Source organism: Schistocerca serialis, chromosome 1, assembly GCF_023864345.2.
Source record: "Schistocerca serialis cubense isolate TAMUIC-IGC-003099 chromosome 1, iqSchSeri2.2, whole genome shotgun sequence".
Classification (NCBI taxonomy): domain Eukaryota; kingdom Metazoa; phylum Arthropoda; class Insecta; order Orthoptera; family Acrididae; genus Schistocerca; species Schistocerca serialis.
The window spans coordinates 1,269,639,405-1,269,660,558 of NC_064638.1; the positions used below are offsets into that span (position 1 = coordinate 1,269,639,405).

At 42.4% G+C, this 21,154-nt stretch overlaps 1 protein-coding gene across 3 annotated transcripts in view; it reads right to left on the reverse strand.

Moving 5' to 3' along the window:
* Nucleotides 1-21,154, reverse strand: part of LOC126419459 (caspase-1-like) — a 93,949-nt gene that overhangs the window by 49,170 nt on the left and 23,625 nt on the right. For all 3 annotated transcript variants that reach the window (XM_050086657.1, XM_050086650.1, XM_050086665.1), the window contains exons 3-4: nucleotides 15,596-15,846; nucleotides 3,782-3,957 (exon numbers count right to left, since the gene is read on the reverse strand). In XM_050086657.1, the coding sequence (XP_049942614.1) occupies nucleotides 3,782-3,957; nucleotides 15,596-15,846 (427 nt within the window). The remainder of the gene's footprint in view (nucleotides 1-3,781; nucleotides 3,958-15,595; nucleotides 15,847-21,154) is intronic.

Sequence of the window (21,154 nt, forward strand, 5' to 3'; positions counted from 1 at the left end):
TAATTCCAATCCAAAAGAAAGCATGTGTTGACAGATGTGAAAATTACCGAACTATCAGTTTAATAAGTCACGGCTACAAACTACTCATGCGAATTCCTTACAGACGAAATGAAAAACTGGTAGAAGCCGACCTCGGGGAAGATCAGTTTGGATTCCGTAGAAATATTGGAACACGTAAGGCAATACTGACCCTATGGCTTATCTTAGAAGGAAGATTAAGGAAAGGTAAACCTACATTTCTAGCATTTGTAGACTTAGAGAAAGCTTTTGACAATGTTGACTGGAATACTCTCTTTCAAATTCTGAAGGTGGCAGGGGTAAAATACAGGGAGCGAAAGGCTATTTACAATTTGTATAGAAACCAAATGGCAGTTATAAGAGTTGAGGGGCATGAAAGGGAAGCAGTGGTTGGGAAGGGAGTGAGACAGGGTTGTAGCCTCTCCCCGATGTTATTCAATCTGTATATTGAGCAAGCAGTGAAGGAAACAAAAGAAAAATTCGGAGTAGGTATTAAAATCCATGGAGAAGAAATAAAAACTTTGAGGTTCGCCGATGACATTGTATTTCAGTCAGAGACAGCAAAGGACTTAGAAGAGCAGCTGAACGGAATGGATAGTGTCTTGAAAGGAGGATATAAAATGAACATCAACAAAAGCAAAATGAGGATAATGGAATGTAGTCAAGTTAAGTCGGGTGATGCTGAGGGAATTAGATTAGGAAATGAGACACTTAAAGTAATAAAGGAGTTTTGCTATTTGGGGAGCAAAATAACTGATGATGGTCGAAGTAGAGAAGATATAAAATGTAGACTGACAATGGGAAGGAAAGCTTTTCTGAAGAAGAGAAATTTGTTAACATTGAGTATAGATTTAAGTGTCAGGAAGTCGTTACTGAAAGTATTTGTATGGAGTGTGGCCATGTATGAAAGTGAAACATGGACGATAAACAGTTTGGAAAAGAAGAGAATAGAAGCTTTTGAAATGTTGTGCTACAGAAGAATGCTGAAGATTAGATAGGTAGATCACATAACTAATGAGGAGGTATTGAATAGAACTAGAGAGAAGAGAAATTTGTGGCACACTTTGACTAGAAGAAGGGATCGAATGGTAGGACATGTTCTGAAGCATCAAGGGATCACCAATTTAGTATTGGAGGGCAGCGTGGAGGGCACAAATTGTAAAGGGAGACCATGAATACACTAAGCAGATTCAGAAGGATGTAGGTTGCAGTATGTACTGGGAGATGAATAAGCTTGCACAGGATAGAGTAGCATGGAGAGCTGCATCAAACCAGTCTCAGTACTGAAGACCACCACCACCACCACAACAACAGTAAAATATGTGTTACTCCAATAAGCCGTGTGTTAAAGCAATGACAGTGACTGTTCAATTTATTTGAAGTCTGTGAACTACGTGATTATGTTTTTACTGCTCATAGATGTTCAACAGAAAAATATTGTAGCAGTATGTGGATGTTCGCCTGCTAACTATTAATGGGGCTTATGGAAAGTTTAAACAATAGTGCACTCGCCATATACCTGTGTATTATTGAGGGGTTGAACGAAGTGAAAGTGAACTACAGTGAAACGCAAATAAGTACCTGTCGGCTACATTATTTACAGTTTAGTTAGTGTCCAAATTACAAACCCCATTTTTCAGCCAGTGTAGCAACACAGTAAAACAACCGAAGAAATAAAACCAGGTGGAACCGCTACATATTTTTATACCACAGTTACTTAAAACCTCTTGCCACGAAGGTCATATCCCTTTGAAGACAAGTGCAAGATCTTTTCAATTACCCCCCCCCCCCCCCCCACCCCACATACTGTTCCAGTCCCATCACAGGCATATTCAATATTGTCAGAGCCACGGCCCCCTGTGAAAGCACTCATGTCGTGTGTTGCCTTTTCTGTGGATGTGACCAACAACTAGATGTGCCTGAGAGTAGACTCAACCACCCAGTGGCAAAATATGCTACTTAGCACAACATGCTTTACTTCAACGGCTGTTTCACAACCTGTGCCATCTGGATTCTCCCCCTCTCTGAACCACATGGTCTGTCATTGCCTTCACATCAAATTCTCAATCTCACTATCTTCCTGACCTAAATCCCCGCCAACCAATCTCCATGCCCACTTCACTTATCCTGCATCCAAAGTCCTCCTGGGTTCCATCTCCCCATACAAGTCTATCACTTCACATAATTGTGCACCACACCCAACTTCGCCAACCTGTACCAAAGCAAACTCATCAATGTCCCATTCCATCCCCACACACTTGATGCCCTACCCTCCTGGCCATCACTCACTCACTCTCCCCTCCCCTCTCCTCCCCTCCCCTCACCCATTACACCCAATACAATCTCTCATTCCAGTCGAGTTGCAGTACTAATACAATGTGTGCTAGCTAACTCTGGAGCAGGACATAGTCCGAAAGCTTAGTGAATGTTTACAGTCTTATTCATGTGCCCTGTCAACAGAACTTAAGTCTGCTGTTGCAATACTACTGAACCATGAGTAGGATTAAAGTTGTGCACTCAGTATACTAAATATGAGTAGGGTTCCATTAAAGGTTAGCTTTATCATGATAATGGAATTTGTACTCTGAGATCATTACTGGCAATCACAACATTAAAAGCAGGCTGGAAATCTTACAAAACTGCAGGCCTATAAAAGAACCTTCTCTAGATCTAAAAATATTAACTTTTTAATGGATGTAATGTACGTAGGAAATAATACATAGCAAATTTTCTAAATTCTTCACATTATTCGAATTAATTTCTAGGTAAGACACTTCCAAAAGTGAACACTTCACTTCAGCAACAGCAGCTAAGGGAAATAAAAGTATAACTGCCAGTGCCAGAAAGTCATCCCATAGTCTTAAATACCTCAGTTCTTTACAAAAACACTATACTGACCAAGACTTCCTAAATTATTATCAGTCACAGATACAAGAGTGTACTGCTTTCTGAAGTATAGATCTAATCATTTTATGACAGAGGACATGCTGAGCACAAGACAGGCACATTTAAAAGAGGTTAGGTCTCAGTACCCAGAGATGACAAGAGTCCTTGTGTGTGTGTGTGTGTGTGTGTGTGTGTGTGTGTGTGTGTGTGTGTGTGTGTGTGTGAGAGAGAGAGAGAGAGAGAGAGAGAGAGAGAGAGAGAGAGAGAGAGAGAGAGAGGGGGGGGGGGGGGGAGGCAGGAATTAAAATGGTACATCAATCTGCCAAGGAAGATAATTAAAATACATTAATTTTAAAAAGCAGTCAATGTGTACTTCATAAATAATGTACACTACACAATTTAAGATAAGAGAACTCAGAGGAGGGGGTGGATAATGTGGTGACAACATCTCTGCTATACGATACACAGTAACATTTTTTCACATGAGAATCATACATCCAAGATTGGTTGTGCATGATAATGAGGTCTCACCATTTTTTGTGCCCACCAAGGGATGCTAACTCTGATTTTCAGTCAGAAGGGAATACATGGAGGTGTACACACCAGTTTAAATATGACAATTATATTGATCTGACACCAATTAGAATTGTCTCACAATACAAATACTTGCAGTGTAACCAACAATGCTGGAAGCAAGCTCCGATGTCCACAGAACAAATATAGAATCTTATGCCTATAGAACTGAAGACAAAACTGTAGTCTCCAATGATAAGTGCCCATCAAGAGTCAGGTAAAAACAGCAGTTGACAGGACTATTAGGCTATAGTATTGATAATTTGGTACTAGCTACATTACATGCCTGTTTGTCAAGACATACCTGAATGAAGAATAATTTTGGTTTTCCAGCTAAGCTGGGACACCTATCCGCAGTGAAATGTGTCCAGAGAAACTCAGGCTTGTATGCTGTGTCCTTGGCATACAAAACGCCCATCTCTCCATGTGACAGCACAGCCATGACGAAGCAGTCACATTCATTATGGTCATAGCGTGCAGCTGGATATGGAAACAAAAATCAGTCACATTTTGACATTATTAGCAATTATAACTATTTAAAAACTAAAATTCATTACACTGATCTAAAAAGATTTACTGCTGTGCTAGTATAAGGTTATGTTATAATGGAACTCCAGACTTATGAGGTCAGTCTAAGTAGTATTCGACCTTTGATTTTCCCGCACAAAATAGAGACAGCGCAGCACTATGGTTCACAGTAAAGAAGAGACCTTTATGCGCATGCATGAATTTTGTCCCCACCTTCCAGCATGTCAGTCGCTGCCTGTCGGTCGCTGAGTGTGGTGCTACACAATGTGTTCGTCGGATAACCGATTCTTTGAAGATCGCTGAACGTGTTGAGCAAAGATTCTGCATCAAATTTTGTCAAAAGCTTGGTGATTCTCAAAGCGAAACAATTCATAAGATTCAGTAGATGTTTGGAGAAGCTGCAATGGGTGTAAAACAAATTAAGGAATGGTTCAACTTATTCAAAAATGGTCACACATCAGCGGAGAGTGATCAGTGTTCTGGCAGGCCCCAAACTGCTCGGAGTGCAGCTGTCGTTTGACGGTGCGAGAGATTGCCCAAGAGGTCGGAGTTAGTAAAGATTCTGCACACACAATTTTGCGTGATGATTTGAACATGCACTGAGTGGCTGCGAAATTCGTGCCCAAGTTGTTGTTGCCATAACAAAAAGACCTCCATTTTGACATTGCACAGGTCCTTCTGGACACCAACATCACTGATCCTGGGTTTCTGAACACTGATAACTGGAGATAAGTCATGGGTGTACGGGTATGACCCAAAAACAAAAAGACAGTCGTTGCAATGGAAGCATCCCAAGCCTCCAAGGGCGAAGAAAGTGTGGCAGATGCCAAGCAAAATCAAGGTCATGCTAACTGTCTTCTTTGATGTCCATGGAACTGTGCATCAAGAATACACACCAGAAGGACAAACAGTGCCAAAGGAGTACTAACAAGATGTTCTCCGGCAACTCTGTGATGCAGTTCGGCCCAAAAGACCAGACACATGGGCAGCGAAAAACTGGCAACCACATCACGACAATGCCCTCACACACTCATCCCACTTGATACAAAATTTCTGGGCCAAACATGAAATTACAGCCATTCGCCAACCTCCCTAACCTCCAGACATGGCTCCTTGTGACCTCTGGTTGTTTCCAAAATTGAAGACGCCATTGAAAGGATCACGTTTTGAGAGTAGAGAAGAGATAATGAGGAACACGATGATGGATCTGAACATCATCCCAAAATAAGACTTCCAGAGGTGTTTTCTGCAGTGAAAGGATCGGTGGGCTAAGTGTGTGGAAGCACAAGGGGCCTACTTTGAAGGGGAGTAGGACCCCAATCTCGTCAGGCATTCGAAATATTTTTTCTGGCCAAAGGTCGGATACTTTTTAGACAGACCTCGTATGTGACTGACCAGTACACTGCCGCATGTTACGCTTGTGTTCAGTTCATTAAAATCAGTAAACATATAATCTCAGAATAAGATTGTCATCAGTTGCGCTGACATTTTTATTTCCCTTTACTGGTTTCAACAAATTAATCATCTTCAGAAGATTAGTATTGGTTTATCACATGTCAATATCATCTCACAGGAACATAATGCCACAATGTGCCCAAAATCACGCATATTCTATGTGATTACTGTAAGCACAGATCGTCTGGTGCAATTCATTTACTGTAAATTATCAATCTGTCAATCTGCGCTTACAATAACCACACACAATATTTACAGTTTTGGAAATGCTATGGAATTATGTTTCTGTGAAGGTAATTACACCTGCTAAACCAACACAAATTAATTTCTTGCAACTGGTAAAGTGAAATAAAAAATAATTATCTGTGCGTTAGAAGACAATTTTATTTTAAATATATACTACAGCTGCTGAAAAATGACAGCTATGAATAAGACAATACACACATAATCATATTTTATTTTGTAATACATATTAACTTACTTTATTAACATTAACCTTATGTTTTCACTTTAAATAAAGCAGTTTTTCACCAGCCTGTAAAAATTCTGCTGTAGTAATCTTTAAAAACATCCATCCCAAAACTTAGCAAATTTATTACTAGTGTGTGTGTGTGTGTGTGTGTGTGTGTGTGTGTGTGTGTGTGTGTGTGTGGGCGCGCGCGCGCGGTGACAGTTCTGACTCTGATTCCCCATAAAAAGACGCTTTCTACTCTCATCCAATTTCTGCTTCAGGCAGATGGCATGTCTCCAGGCAAACCATTTAATGCCCTCTTATCTGCACTAAGACAACATTTAGTTTAAATATGGCACATTGTCATAATGGCATTTTGGAGTGCAGCATAATGGAAGAGGAAGCCTTGGCTTACAGGACAGGTCATAGTTATTGGGATATTTACTTGAAAGTAAGACATTTTACAAAATTCGAAAATGTTCGCAATGAAAAATAGGGGTCACTATGAGTTTGCTTCTGGTGCATATTACATAACATGTAATATGTGAAATTTAGCTAACATATTGAATTTTTCTTTAGATTTGGTTGGACATCTCCAACGGTCACCAATCTTGAGAAAACTGATCTGACATAGTGAATTCATTTGTGATCGCACCGCGCCAGCGATAAGGCCAGAGCGAAATATCTGTAACATTCTCCATGTTTCATAAATGGTTGAAATACCAAAATTAGATTTTGGCAAGTGACAGCACACAAAGAGGAGAGTTTTTTGCTGTGCAGTTATTATGTAAAACCTCATTATCTACCGTGTTATTCCACTGATTACAGACTACAGACTTTCCAATAAAAGAACGTAATTTTTAAGGGACATCAACAGCTGGTGAAAGAAATGCTATGGATTTTGGAACAACATAAGTGAGGTCATTATACATTTATTTCGTACTGAGGACGCGCTTTTTCGTAAGATGCTGACCTTACTTTTCCTCACTTCATCACTTAATAAACCACAGTTTCAGAATTCTCTCATAATTGCATCTGCACAGCATGTTAGTGAGGTGAGACTGTCTAAAATTCTGCTGAGTTTTGTCGAAAGAAGCAAATTTTAACATTTAACGAGAGAAATGTGTAGGTTTTACTCGAAATTCCCCACTCTTGACTTTCCTCTGAAAGTTACAAATGGTTAATAAACTACACAAAAATAAGTCACTGCATTTTCTGCAGAATTCCTTTTAGATACTAACCAAAGAAGATGTGACAAATCTTTTTGAATGGTCACCATGCAAAAGTGGGCATGGAGGGACCCACTTAATATTTAGTAAAAATATGAGTGTAGGCTTCAGTTTGAGATGGCATTTCCGCTACAGCGCTCTGAGCGACCCCCCCCCCCCCCCCCCCCCAACCCCCACTCCACACCCCAACACAACCACTGCCATTCTCCCCACACTTACCCAGCTGACCATGGCAACTATTGGCCATGGCATTTTTCGCACACTGTACCTTGATTCTAGAGAGAGAACAGGATATCCTGGATGCTTTAGACAACATTCTCTGCTGGGTACCTTCCCTTTACACTCCATAAAGGGTTCTGCAAGTCAGACCAGATAAGTGTATATAGGCTCATCAGCTTGAGAGCCATCAGGATTTTACATTACTTTGACTGAATGTGCTGGTTGTGACAGTACACAAATGCTCAGGATGTTGCCTGGGAAACCAAAGTCACAACCAACTTATTCCCTATGGTTGGCTCCATCTGTGTGGACTGTGTCTGTTTTGTTTTAGAGTGCAAAAACAACTAGGGTCTTATGCAGCCACGTCAGAAACTGTAGAACATGAAAACAAAGAGAGGAATTAAAAACAACTACACGTTAATCTGAATCGACGGAAGGAAAAAAAAGCTAAAAACAGGGACTCTGAGAAAGGACCATAACATACACTATAGAGAAAAGAAGGTCATTAACTAAAAACTACATGGTCTTCGCCTTATTGCTATGATTGATAAAAAGTAAAACGCGGTCTACAGCCCATTCGTCATTCGCTGTAACAACCAATAACTCGGACGTCAAACACAAACGAGAACATAAGTGGTTAAAAAAAGGGCATTCCATCAGGAAATGGTGAACCATCAAAGGTTGAGCGCAATGAGTAGAAAGTGCTCCGGTAGCACCACTTAACAAATGGCAATGGTTAAAAAGACAGTGACCAATACACAACCTAGCTAAGATGATCTCCTTACAGTGAGAGGGCCCAGAGAAGGTCATCCAAGCTGCTGGGAGGGGCTTGTTACCACGAAGAGACGACCAGTGTTGATGCCAAAGTGACGCCACCTGCAGACAGGTGGCAACACAGAGATCATTGGAGTAAACATAAGAACTAGAGGGCTGAGGTACAAGGACTGCAGCCTTAGCAGCATCAGCGGGCTCATTTCCTTCAGACTGGCATGACCATCAACCCACATAAACATCACAGTGGCAGCTTCCCTGGACCTGTTGCATTAGGGGATGGATGGTGTACAGCACACAAGGCTTTGAAGGATACAGAGAGTTGGTGCAGATGATTAAATTGAAGAGCCTGTGTCGCCAGACGTACTGCATGGCCTGAACAGGAAAAACAGCTCTGCTGTAAATGTTCCGGAAGCTGACACCGAAAAACGTTGTTGCCAATGATGAAGGCACACCCAACGCCACAGTCAATCCGACAACCATAAGCGTATGCAGAGGTACTATTGCAAAGTTCCGTGCAAAGGTTGTGAAACTAAAGGTGATAGAGCGACGCTGGAGTAGTGTCCTTGGGAAGCGACTGAAGGCCAAGGTGAACACAGGATGTCAACATGAAGCCAAGGTGGTGAAGGGTTTACACCCATCAGGAAAGTTGTAGGTAGCAGAAGTTAAGTTTCCGAAGGAAGAGCCACGAGCGAATTCCAAGACATAACAGACAAGAGGGACGCGCCCCATACTGCCGATCAAAGGAGTCATCAAAGAAGGAGGCATAGGAAGGGTGGCCATGCATGACAGACAAATGGCATGTATATCTGCTGAGGAGAAAGTCACAGAGTTAGGATAGCGGTAGTTCAGCAGCTTCTGCTTACAGAAAAGTGTAAAAGCCGCCATTGCCCAAATGGATGCAACAATGATGGATAGTATTGAGATGGAGTAAGAGGGACAGGCGTGCAGATGCACAAACGGAACACCCATAGCCCAGTTTCGAACGGACAAGGGACCAATACAAACGGAGGAGGATGGTTTGATCTGCTCCCCAGGAAGTAACACCGAGGACATGTAGGACACTGAAGGACCGCGTACAGCAGGCTGCCAGGTAAGACATATGGGAGGACCAAGAAAGTTTCCTATCGAGCATGAGCCCCAGGAATTTCATAGTTCCAACAAATGGAAGAGCAACAGGTTCAAGATGTAATGATGGTGGAAGAAACCAACTGCGCCACCAGAAATTCAAATAAATGAAAGCGAATGTAGATGCTCCACAGGTAAAGACGATTGAGACATTGCTGAAGACACTACTCAAGGACACAAGTCCGTGGAGAACTGCAATAGACGGCAAAATCGTTAACGAAAATAGAGCTGGAGATGCCCAGCAGTAGACAGGCATTATAGGGTTAATGGCATACGTACGTGTGTGTGTGTGTGTGTGGGGGGGGGGGGGGGGGCAACAGCGATGTCATCAGCACCGTTAGGCTTATTAAAATAAATGTGGAGAGGAACTAAAAGCATGCACTGTCACATGCACTAAAACCAATTAGGAGAGAAGACAGCTAATCAAGAAATTAAAACACAGAGAAAACAAAACACAGAAGAGCTAAAAGAAAAGCACAGGGAAATTTGTTTGGCTGACCATTTACAAAATACGAGGATAAGCCAGTCAAAATTCACAAAACTTTTAAACTTGAATCACAGTCATTTGAATATTGGTTAAAATAGATGGCAGATCCGCTGGCAAATCCACAGCAGTCCACTGGTCGGTAAATAAAATGCAATCCAATAAAATGCGGCGCACCTCGATCTACATGCCACCAAGTACCACACACTGGAGAATTCTGTCGCTAGAGTAAGAATCCATGTGTCATAGGGCTGTGGCCTATGCAAAGACGAGTAAGGACGTCACCCTGTCGACGTGGGTGGAAGGAAATATTCCATGGCTGAGTTGTGGGCTTGACGACACAGAGCTTTTTTTTTTTTGGGGGGGGGGGGGGGTGCAAAACTGCTATGGTCATTAGCGCCCAGTCCACGACTGAGGAAACAGTAAAAACCAAAAATCGAAAGCAGCAGAAATGGGAACGAAACTCAAAAAATTGGAGAAACTAAAAGCAGAAGGAAGGCTTAAAAATTCACTACAGAAAGGGGTTAGTGGTCCCCAAAAAAAGCTTCAAATGACTGACGTCATTTTGCTGGCACTAATAAACTCGAGAACGCGATCGGCTGAGCGCGTGTCATCTGCTAAAATTGACGATATATCAGGCGACAGCTGTAGACGGGCGCGTAACGAGGTAAAAATAGGGGCACTCAATTAAAAGGTGTCTTACCGTCCACAGCTGAGAGCAGTGGGGACAGAGTGGGGGAGGATCGCCGCTTAAAAGATGTCGATGGCTAAAAAGACAGTGCCCTATCCGGAGTCTAGTGAAAATTTCCTCCTCCCGACGACGCGTTCAGGAGGAAGAGGTCCAAGCACAAGCAAGAGCTTTCACGTCCCGCAATTTATTATGGGGAAGTGTCGACCAATGTGCGTGCCATGAAAGAACAACTCAACGACATAAAACACTCCATAGATCGGTGAAGGGAATCGATTGAATAGCTGGCCGAAAAAGAGAGACTTCAGCCTTCCCTGCTATATCGGCCGCCTCATTTCCACAGATACCAACGTGTCCCGGGAGCCAGAGGAACGCCACCGAGACGCCCCCCAGGTGGAGCAAGCACAGACAGTCCTGAATCCAGTGGACCAGAAGGTGGACAGGGTAAAGAGCTTGGAGACTGAGGAGAGAGAGCTGAGAGAATCTGAACAGATAACATACTGTATCCGCTGATGGTGGCGAGTGTAGTGGACAGCCTGGAGAACAGCGTAAAGCTCCGCAGTATAAACCGAACACTGGTCGGGAAGCCGAAATTGATTTGGGGTGTCGCCAACAATATAGGCACTCCCTACACCTAACGATGTTTTCGAGCCATCAGTGTAAATAAATGTGGCTCCCTTCATTTGTGCACACAGAGCAGCAAATGCCCGACGATAAACAAGTGAAGGGGTACCATCCTTGGGAAATTGACAAAGGTCCCGGAGCAGGCAGGTCTGGGGACGGAGCCAAGGTGGTGCTGTGCCCCAAGTTGTCAAGAAGGTTTTAGGAAAGCGGAAGGAAAGAGAATGGAGCAGTTGACGAAAGCGGACTCCCGGTGGTAGTAGGGAGGAGGGGCGGCCTGCATACCCTACATCAAAGGAGGCGTCGAAAAAAATGTCATGGGCTGGATTAGCAGGCATGGAAGGCAGATGGCTAGCATAACGACTCAGAAGGACTGCTCGCCGATTGGACAGCGGAGGTTCAGCAGTCTCAGCATAAAGGCTTTCCACAGGGCCGGTGAAAAAAAGCTCCAGACACTAAACGTAATCCACAGTGGTGGATAGAGTCGAGACGACGAAGAATAGACAGCCGAGCAGAGGAGTAAACTATGCTTCCATAGTCCAACACAGAGCTTGTTGTCGTTCACTTCCAGCCACTCGTGTTCCCATCGCCACATCACTTTGTACCTCAACAGCGAGGTGAGAACATGCAGGGGGATAGCACTCCGAAATATATGAGGATCATGAGACGCCTCCTTGGCTGCTCGATCTGCCCTTTCATTCGTCGTAATTTCAATGTGCCTAGGTAACCAGCAGAAAGACATTTCCTTCCCCAGTTGTCGTAGTTGGAGGAGCACATCCTGGGTATTCTGGGTTACTTTATCTGCTGGGTACAAATGTTGAGAGAGTATAAACGGGGCTCAGAGAATCTGAACAGATGAGAAACGTAACACTGTGAAAGTTTCTCATCTGTTCCAGTGCCCGCAATATTGCATATAATTCTGCGTGGAAGACCTTGAGGACATGATCCGGGTAAACGACAGAGCAACCACTGGAGACCCCTGCTTAGACTCATCCGTAAAAACATATACATAGTTGTGATGCTCAGATAAAATGTCACAAAATATTGCATTAAAAATGCAAGCAGGAGTGCAGTCTCTCCTGTACCGCACCAAACCTACAATCACTCCCGGGTCATTACAGTAACGAGGGCAGCAGACGGTTAAAACCCTGGATTTGGAGTTGGATGGCTTCACACTGAGTGACTCCAGGACATGCTGCATGTGGATACAAAAAGGCATCGTGGCTTCTGGGCAGTTGGAAAAAAGGTGCTCCAGAGGCGGATGAGCAACAGTAAGGTGTGCGAGTGGAGCTAGAGCTGCGAGGAACTTGCATGCCTCCCTCACCATGACAAGCTGGCACTGTATAGTAAGTGGCAGTTGCCCCACCTGAGCAGAGAGGCTGGGTAGGGGCCTGGTGGGTTAATGGCAATAGGAGAGGACAATGCTGAGGACAGAACCCTGAGGCACACTGTTTTCGTGGATAAAGGTGTTGAACACGACAGAACCCACACGTACCAAAAAAACTCGGAGTTTTAAAAATTCCTGAAGGAAATGGGGCAGGTGGCTGTAGAAGTCCCACATGTAGAGAGTACAGAGGATACTAGTCCTCCAGCAGGTGTCGTAGGCTTTCTCCAAATCGAAAAACACGGCCAGTCTGGAATTTTCACAGAAAACCACTCATGACATAGGAGGACAAAGTCACGAGATGGTCAACTGCAGAACAGCGCACTCAAAATCCACACTGTGCAATGGTTAGTAAGTTTTGAGACTATAGAGTCACCATACCTGCCAGGCATGAATCATATGTTCCATCACCTTGCAAACACGGCTGGTGAGAGAAATGGGGTGGCAGCTAGAAGGGAGTTGTTTGTTCTTACTGGGCTTAGGTATGGGTATGACAGTGGCTTCACGCCAGCATCTTGGAAAAACACCCTCTGCCCAGATGCGGTTGTATGTATGAAGCAGAAAGTGCTTGCCCGCAAGAGAAAGGAGCTGCAAAATCTGAATGTGAACATTGTCTGGCCCCTGGGTGGAGGATCGAAATGAAGTTAGAGCACGATCTAGCTCCTTCATAGTACAGGCAGCATTATAGCACTCATGATTATGAGAAGAGTATTGCACGAGCCTCCTCCGCTCATTTATGATAGTGGGAGAAGCTCAAAATCTCCGCAAAATGACGGTCAAAGGTGTTGGAGATGGAGATAGCGGTAGCGTCCATGATGACATCGTCTGCTACTGTCAGGCCAGAAATTGTGGAATGGAGCTTTGTCCGAAAGAGCTGTCGGAGGTTGGCCTACAAGACGATGGGCAAGCTGGGTAGTGCAGAAGGATAAGTCCAAATGGGAATGCATGTGCAAGGAGTCTAAAGGAACGTAGGTGCTCCTGTGTTAAGGTGCAAATGGTTCAAATGGCTCTAAGCACTATGGGACTTAACATCTGAGGTCATCAGTCCCCTAGACTTAGAACTACTTAAACCTAACCAACCTAAGGACATCACACACATCCATGCCCGAGGCAGGATTTGAACCTCTGACCATAGCAGCAGCGCGGTTCCAGACTGACACAGAGACCAAATGGCAAATTGGTAAGGTAACAGCTCAGGCAATCACCCCCTCCTTGGGCCTGGCCTGTACCAAGGGGTACATGCAAACCCTGCCTATCAACATGGGGCTGGGAATTACACATTACCCAGTCACCTGTTGTGTATCAGACACGTCAGCCGGTCATCAGGAGCGCACAGGGAGGAAACAGGAAAAGAGGAACCTCAAACGATCAAAGTGGACGAAGGATAGGAGAAAGTGAACAAAGAAAAAAGGAACGAGAAACAGTGGAGAGTATTCTGATTCCGACTACCAAAAATGCACAATACATTTCCAAAAACACCTGGACATGTTCCCCAAGTGAGGGGAAAAAGAAGAGCAAGAGGATAGACATGCAGCACGGGTGGGAAAAGATGCTTCAAAAAGGTTGGGGCCACCTGGTAGGCGAGCACGAACCTGCCAAAGGGCGGCAGACCCCTTGGGGTGTGCGTAGATTGTCATTACAGTGCTTGCCCAACACACTGATTGCCCAACACACTGATTGCCACAGCAGAGCCTTGCACCTGCTGCCGCATGCCTGCCAGCAGCCATAGCAGTGCCTCACGGATAATGCTGTGTGCCTGGACTGGGCTGGCCCGGTGGTGAAAAAGCAATCACTACATGTATGGAAGAACAATTTACACATGATTTTAGAGAGCTTGGACCATACAGAACACAGATGATACTGGCTTATTATCTAGCACAAAAGATGCTACTCAAGTAATTCACAGGGCAAATTTATTGTTCGAAAGACCAAAGTGTTTCACAATAAACAAGATAAAAATAAATAGTATATAATACGTAGTCTCAGAAACTGGGTGATTGGATGCTGTAGGTGATGTGAACCTTCTTGCTTTTTAATGACATCAACCTCACCTGGCAAGAACACAATGAACATCTGGGAAAACTTTCCAGTGTTTAATACCACTTGAGAAAATGAAGACAACACAGTATATCAGAACAGAAAAGGGAGGTAATGACAGTGGCACGTAAAGTGCCCTCCGCCACACACCGTTGGGTGGCTTGCGGAGTATACATGTAGATGTAGGTAGATATACCCTTGCATTGTACCACGTACACAGTAGTTACAGATTATACTTGTGGGGCCATCAACAGACTGCCAGAGTGTCCTATTCTTCCAGAAGAATGCAACTTAGAATTACACGTAAGAAAAAAAAAAGCTGGTACACCTGCCTAATATCATGTAGGGCCTCCGTGAACATGCAAAAGTGCCGCAAAATGACGTAGCATGAAATTGACTGAAGTAGTGCTGGAGGAAACTGACACCCAGAATCCTGTAAAGCTGTCCATAAATCCCTAAGAGTACGAGGGTGTGTAGATCTCTTCTGACCAGCACATTCCAAGGTTCCCAGATATGCTCAATAATGTTCATGTCAGGGGAGTTTCATGGCCAGCGGAAGTGTTTAAACTCTGAAGAATGTTCCTGGAGCCACTCTGTAGAAATTCTGAACATGCGGAGTGACACGTTGTCCTGTTGGAATTGCCAAGTCCATCAGAATGCACAATGGACATTAATGGATGCTGGTGATCAGACAGGATGCTTACATATGTGTCACCTGTGTGTCACCTGTCAGGGGCCATACCTAGACGTATCAGGGGTCCCATATCACTCAACTGCACACACCCTGCACAATTACAGAGCCTCCATCAGCTTTCAGTTCATTTAGTAGAGAAGCATGTTCTCTCTGTATAGCTCCCATACTTAAGTCCGACAGCCACAAAATAAATGAAATATGAGAAAGCTCTACAACATGGAGCAGTAAGATAAATAAAATTAATTTATTTTGTATGTTTCTTTGTAAGACAATTCATTCTGCTAGTAAAGAAATGGGTTCTCGTCTATTTTCTTTTACTGCTGAAATAAATGGGATAGATTTTAAGATACCATTTTTCTGAGAACCAACCAATGTCAAAAACATAAAATCTTAATTATTCACAATCTTACAAATTCAATTTCAACTCACCTTCTTCAACAATTTCTTTCACAGACTTGTATGTGAGATCATCATATACTTTGACCTCAAATCCAAGTTTCGAGAGAGACTCGCTGAGGTTGTTACGGTCTACTTTGGTTCCTGCACGTGCCTTCAAACTTTGAATATCAAAATTTTCATGATTGAAAATCACCGCAAGCCCTCTTTTCTTGTGAGACATGCTATAATACACTGCGTCAATTTCTGCTGGCATTCTTGCAAATAATGCTGGAGAACCATTGCTGTGAAAAATAAAGTAGCATTAAACACGAAAAAATGTACACAACTTGTTATGACAAGATTTAAAAAATATTGCTAATTATATGTTTAACAACAAAGAACTTCTCCCTGCACTGCAAAATAATTGTTAAGGAGCACCAACAGATACAAACGCAGAGCAATGATGGGCAGCAAAACAAAATACAGTTAAGGTGGAATAAAGATGTCAGTCAGATAAATACCGTAAGCTCTTGAGTAATGTGTGTGTGTGTGTGTGTGTGTGTGTGTGTGTGTGTGTGTGTGTGTGTGTTGCCAACAATTTGTGGAAAAACATAATACATTTTATATAGTACTGTTTTAGACAAGATCCAGAGTTTCCAGAATGAGATTTTCACTCTGCAGTGGAGTGTGCGCTGATATGAAACTTCCTGGCAGATTAAAACTGTGTGCCCGACCGAGACTCGAACTCGGGACCTTTGCCTTTCGCAAAGATCCAGAGTAATTTCAATGGTTGACCATTTATTTGGTTTTAGTGCAGTTCACAACTTAAATTTTTGTATCGTTATTACCAGTTTTCACTAAATATGGGCTAACAAGGAGACCACACGGCAATCTGATTTTTGTAATCTGTAGTACTTTATACAACGACAAGTGTCTTGAGTAACTTAGAAGTAAATATCCTCAGAGTAGTGAAAAAACTTAAATCTCTTAATAAAAGCGAGTCTATCAATCCAGACTGTATATGAATTAGGTTCCTTCCAGAGTATGCTGACGCAATAGCTCCATACTTAACAATCATGTAACAACTGTTCACTCGACAAAAGATCCGTCCCCAAAGGCAGGAAAGTTGACAATGTAACACCAACATTTAAGAAAGCAAACAGGAGTGATCCTCTAAATTAAAGGCCCATATCATTGACATCGATGTGCAGCAGGATTTTGGAATGTATGTTGTGTTTGAACATTATCAATTACCTCGAAATCAACACAGATTTAGAAAACATCTTTCTTGTGAAACACAACTAGCTCTTTACTCACACGAAGTGTTGAGTGCTATGGACAATGGATTTCAAATTGATTAGGTATTTCTGGATTTCCAGAAGGCTTTTGACACTGTACCTCACAAGTGGCTTGTAATTAAATTGCATGCTTATGAAATATCATCTCAGTTATGTAACTGGATTCACGATTTACTATCAAAGATGACACAGTTTGTAGCAATTGATGGAAAGTCATCGAGTAAAACAGAAGCGATTTCTGGCATTCCACAAGGTAGCGTTAAAGGGCCTTTGCTGTTCCTTATCTATATAAACGATTTGGGAGACAATCTGAGCAGCCATCTTAGGCTGTTTGCAGATGATGCTGTCATTTATCATCTAGTAAAGTCATCAGAAGATTAAAACAAATTGGAAAATGATTTAGAAACAATACCACTATGGTGCAAAAATTGGCAATTGACCCAAAATAAGGGAAAGTGTGAAGCATCCACATGAGTGCTAAAACGAATCCATTAAACTTTGGTTACACGACAAATCAATCAAGCCCAAGGGCTGTAAATTCTACTACATAGCTAGCAATTACAATCACGAACAACTTTAATGGGAAAATACACACAGCAAATGTTGTTGGGAAGGAGAACTAAAGACTGTTTTACTGGCAGAACACTCAGAAGATACAACAGATTTACTGAAAGGACTGCCTACAATATGCTTGCCCATACTCTTCTGGAGTACTTTGAGTACTGCTGAGCAGTGTGGATCCTAACCAGATAGGGTTAACGGAGTACATCAAAAAAGTTCAAAGAAGGGCAGCACGTTTTGTATCATCCAGAAATAGGGGAGAGAGTATACGGACATGATATAGGATTTGAGGTGGACATAATTAAAACAAAGGCATTTCTTGCCTTTCTTGCAAGACCTTCTAACAAAATTTTAACACCAACATTCTCCTCCGAATGTGAAAATATTTTGTTGACGACGACCTACATACGGAAAAACTATCATCGTAATAAAATAAGGGAAATCAGAACTCACGCAGAAAGATACAGGTTTTTTTTTCCATGCACTGTTTGAGAGTGGAATAACAGATAATTTTTGTGAAGGTGGTTCAGGACTTCTCTGCCAGGGCTTAAGCTTGATTCGCACGGTAGGTTGGTTGGTTGATTTGGGGGAGGGGACCAAACAGCGAAGTCATCGGTCCCATCAGATTAGGGAAGGAAATCGACCATGCCCTTTCAAAGGATCCATCCTGCCTTTGGCCTGAAGCAATTTAGGGGAAATCACAAAAAACCTACATCAGGATGGCCACATGCGAATTTGAACTTTCATCCTCCCGCATACGAATCCAGTCCAGTCCACCTCGGTCAGTACAATTTGCAGGGTAGCCATGTGGACATAGACGTACATGAAAAATCTCAAAGTTCTTTACCAATAAACTTCCAATTTTTGCATGATATTCTAAAGAATGTTCAGACAGAAATCGACACACTTTTTTTTTGGTTAAAACTAACTGAGAAAGAAAATCCTGTGCTATAGTCAGCTACAAAAACGTGCAGTTCATTTTCTTCTTCTTCTCTTTCTTTTCTTTTCTTGCAGTCAGTTTTAACTATGATAACAGAGCAATTAGTCAAATTGGTTCTCCCAAATATTCTCTCCCCCATCATATATATTTTAAACAAAATGTATACAAAGCAATGTGCTGTTTCGTTTTCTTCTTCACAGTTGGTTTTCATAAAAAACAAGAAAGTTGTGTTTATGACTCATTGGCTTGTTATTAGAATACTATTACAAAATCTGAATTTGCAATAACAATAAATGTAAGGTCAAAGAGAGATGAGCGAGGTGGTGATATACAGGGAAGGGGGACCTGGAGGTGTTGGTGGCCAGCAAGGGTATGTGGAGGAGGTGATAGACAGCGAGTGGGGGTGGAGGGGGAGGAGGAGGAGGAAAGTGGAAAGATGGGGAGGGGGGAGGTGGAAGAGGGATGGACAGAGGGGCCAGAAGGAAGTCTATCCAATTCCCATACATACAAGGGGCATATAAGAAGTAAAACAACACATTTTTTCCAGCCAATTTTGATTGAAAAAAAATGTGGAATTTATTGTGGGACAAGGTGGAATGTTCTTGCTTCAGACTCTCTAGTTTCACGAAGCTTCAATAAGTGGTGGAGCTGTACTTAGCCATCAAAGTAGCACCTGAGAATTGTCACCGAGTTCCTTTTGGCAAAAAATCAGAGCATCGCAGATATTCACAGGTGCTTGCAGGATGTCTACGGAGACCCGGCAATGAACAAAAGCACGGTGTGTTGTTCGTTGAGGCATCTGTCATTGCAACGAGGTTGTGCAAACCTGTTCGATCTCCCGTGTGCCAGTCAACCCCACACAGCTGTGAATCCTGCAATGCTGGATTGTGTGGACACTTGAAATGATCAACGAATTATAATCAAACTTCTCGCTGCACAACTGGACTTTTCTCTCATCAGTGCTGACATACACTTCCACCAGCTGGGGTACCCAGAAGTGCGTGTCCACTGGGATCCTTGTTGCCTAACAGAAGACCATTATGAGTTACAGAGGACCATCTGCGCACAATTGCTTGCATGTTACAAGGCTGATCGTGACAATTTTTGGTCAAACATCGTCACAGGCAATGAAACATCGCTTTGAACCGGAAACAAAACGGCAATCCTTTAAGTGGCACTACACCATCTCTCCACTGAAGAAAATGTTCAAAGCTGCACCCTAAGCAGGTACAGCCACGACAACAGTCTTCTGCGACTCTGAAGAGGTCATTCTGTTTGAAGTCCTCCCTCATGGTGCAAGGGTAGAATCTTAAGTGTATTGTGGTACCCCTAGGAAATTTAAAGAAATGACTTCAGTTTCTTTATTGCGATAAAAATGCAAATTACCTTCTCCTTCTCCGTGATAACACAAGGTCTGACTCAAGTCTGTGCACCCGAGAGAAGATCACAAAACTTTCACTGGACTGTACTTCCTCATCCACTCTACAGCCCGGACCTCGCTTCATCTGACTTCCGTCCACTTGGCCCAATGAAGGATGCAGTCCACAGGTTAGTAGTATGTGGGTGGGGAGGTTGTTGATGCAGCAAGACACTGACTCCAACACTGACCATTAGAGTGGTACCATGCAAGCATACAGGATGTCCCAGTAAGGTGGTATAAGGCGGCCACATTAAACAGAGATTATGTTGAAACATAAGGTTTTATAGCCAGTAGCCAACAGAGTGGGAAATAATATGATTTATTAGAATCCTGAATAAAATTAACTTGCTTTCAGAAAAAAGAATATATTACTTATTGAACACTACTCATATTTAGCAACTGCAAAGCACTGCAGGGTTCACTAAGGTTTGTTTGGTACATAATCCACTAAACCAGTTCGGTGTAACTACAAAATTCTTGAGAAAATTGACTTTTAAATTTTCCAAGCAGGCTTAAGTCACTAAAGTTGGGACGAAGTTGCGACGAGCCGCAATGCTCAGCCAGTTGTGTTTGAGACTGGTAATACTACTGGTTCACTGATTCAGGTATCATTGTAATCATTTTTTTTTTTCATCAGTTCAAATACCTACACCATTTAAATACAAAATTCATCAAATATATGATAATTAATTATTTTTCATGAAAAATGGACATTAGTTGAGGGGAAACATGATACTATAATGCCCATGTGTGAAGGCAGTCAACAGCACTTCTACAAAATTTACAGTATGTCCTGTTACTATTAGTTGATGGTAGTTGCCTTTACTTGTTCACTTTATGAAGAGTTACAGTATGCTGACTTTTGGGAGTAGCTGTGCAATACAAATAAGAGGACATGCATTTTTCATAAAAATGATAATTATCGTATATTTGATGACTTTTATACTTAAATGACATAGGTATTCAAACTGAACAAAACAAATGAAAAAAATGACCACCATGAAACTTGTACTAATGATAACTAATTTTGAATGCTACTGACTGAGCCATGCAGCCCACCTAAAAGTTGTCCAAACTTTAGTGAATTAAGGCTGCCCGCGAAACTTTGGTTGGTTTTATTGAGTATTTTTTGGAGTTGCATCTGGTTGCTTTGTGTCACTGATATTTGAGTTCTGAACTTCATATACAATACATACAAAAAATTACAAAAATCCAATTGCCATTTGGTCTCCTTGTAAGTTAAACCAGTAAGATTTGTGTCACAACTTGTTATCTGTACTACTACTGCTAAAATATTAAAAGTTGAAGTACATGTTCACAAATCACATTTCTTTACCAAGTCTTATAAAACAGTATGTTTACATTTACCATCAGATCTGGTGCATATTATC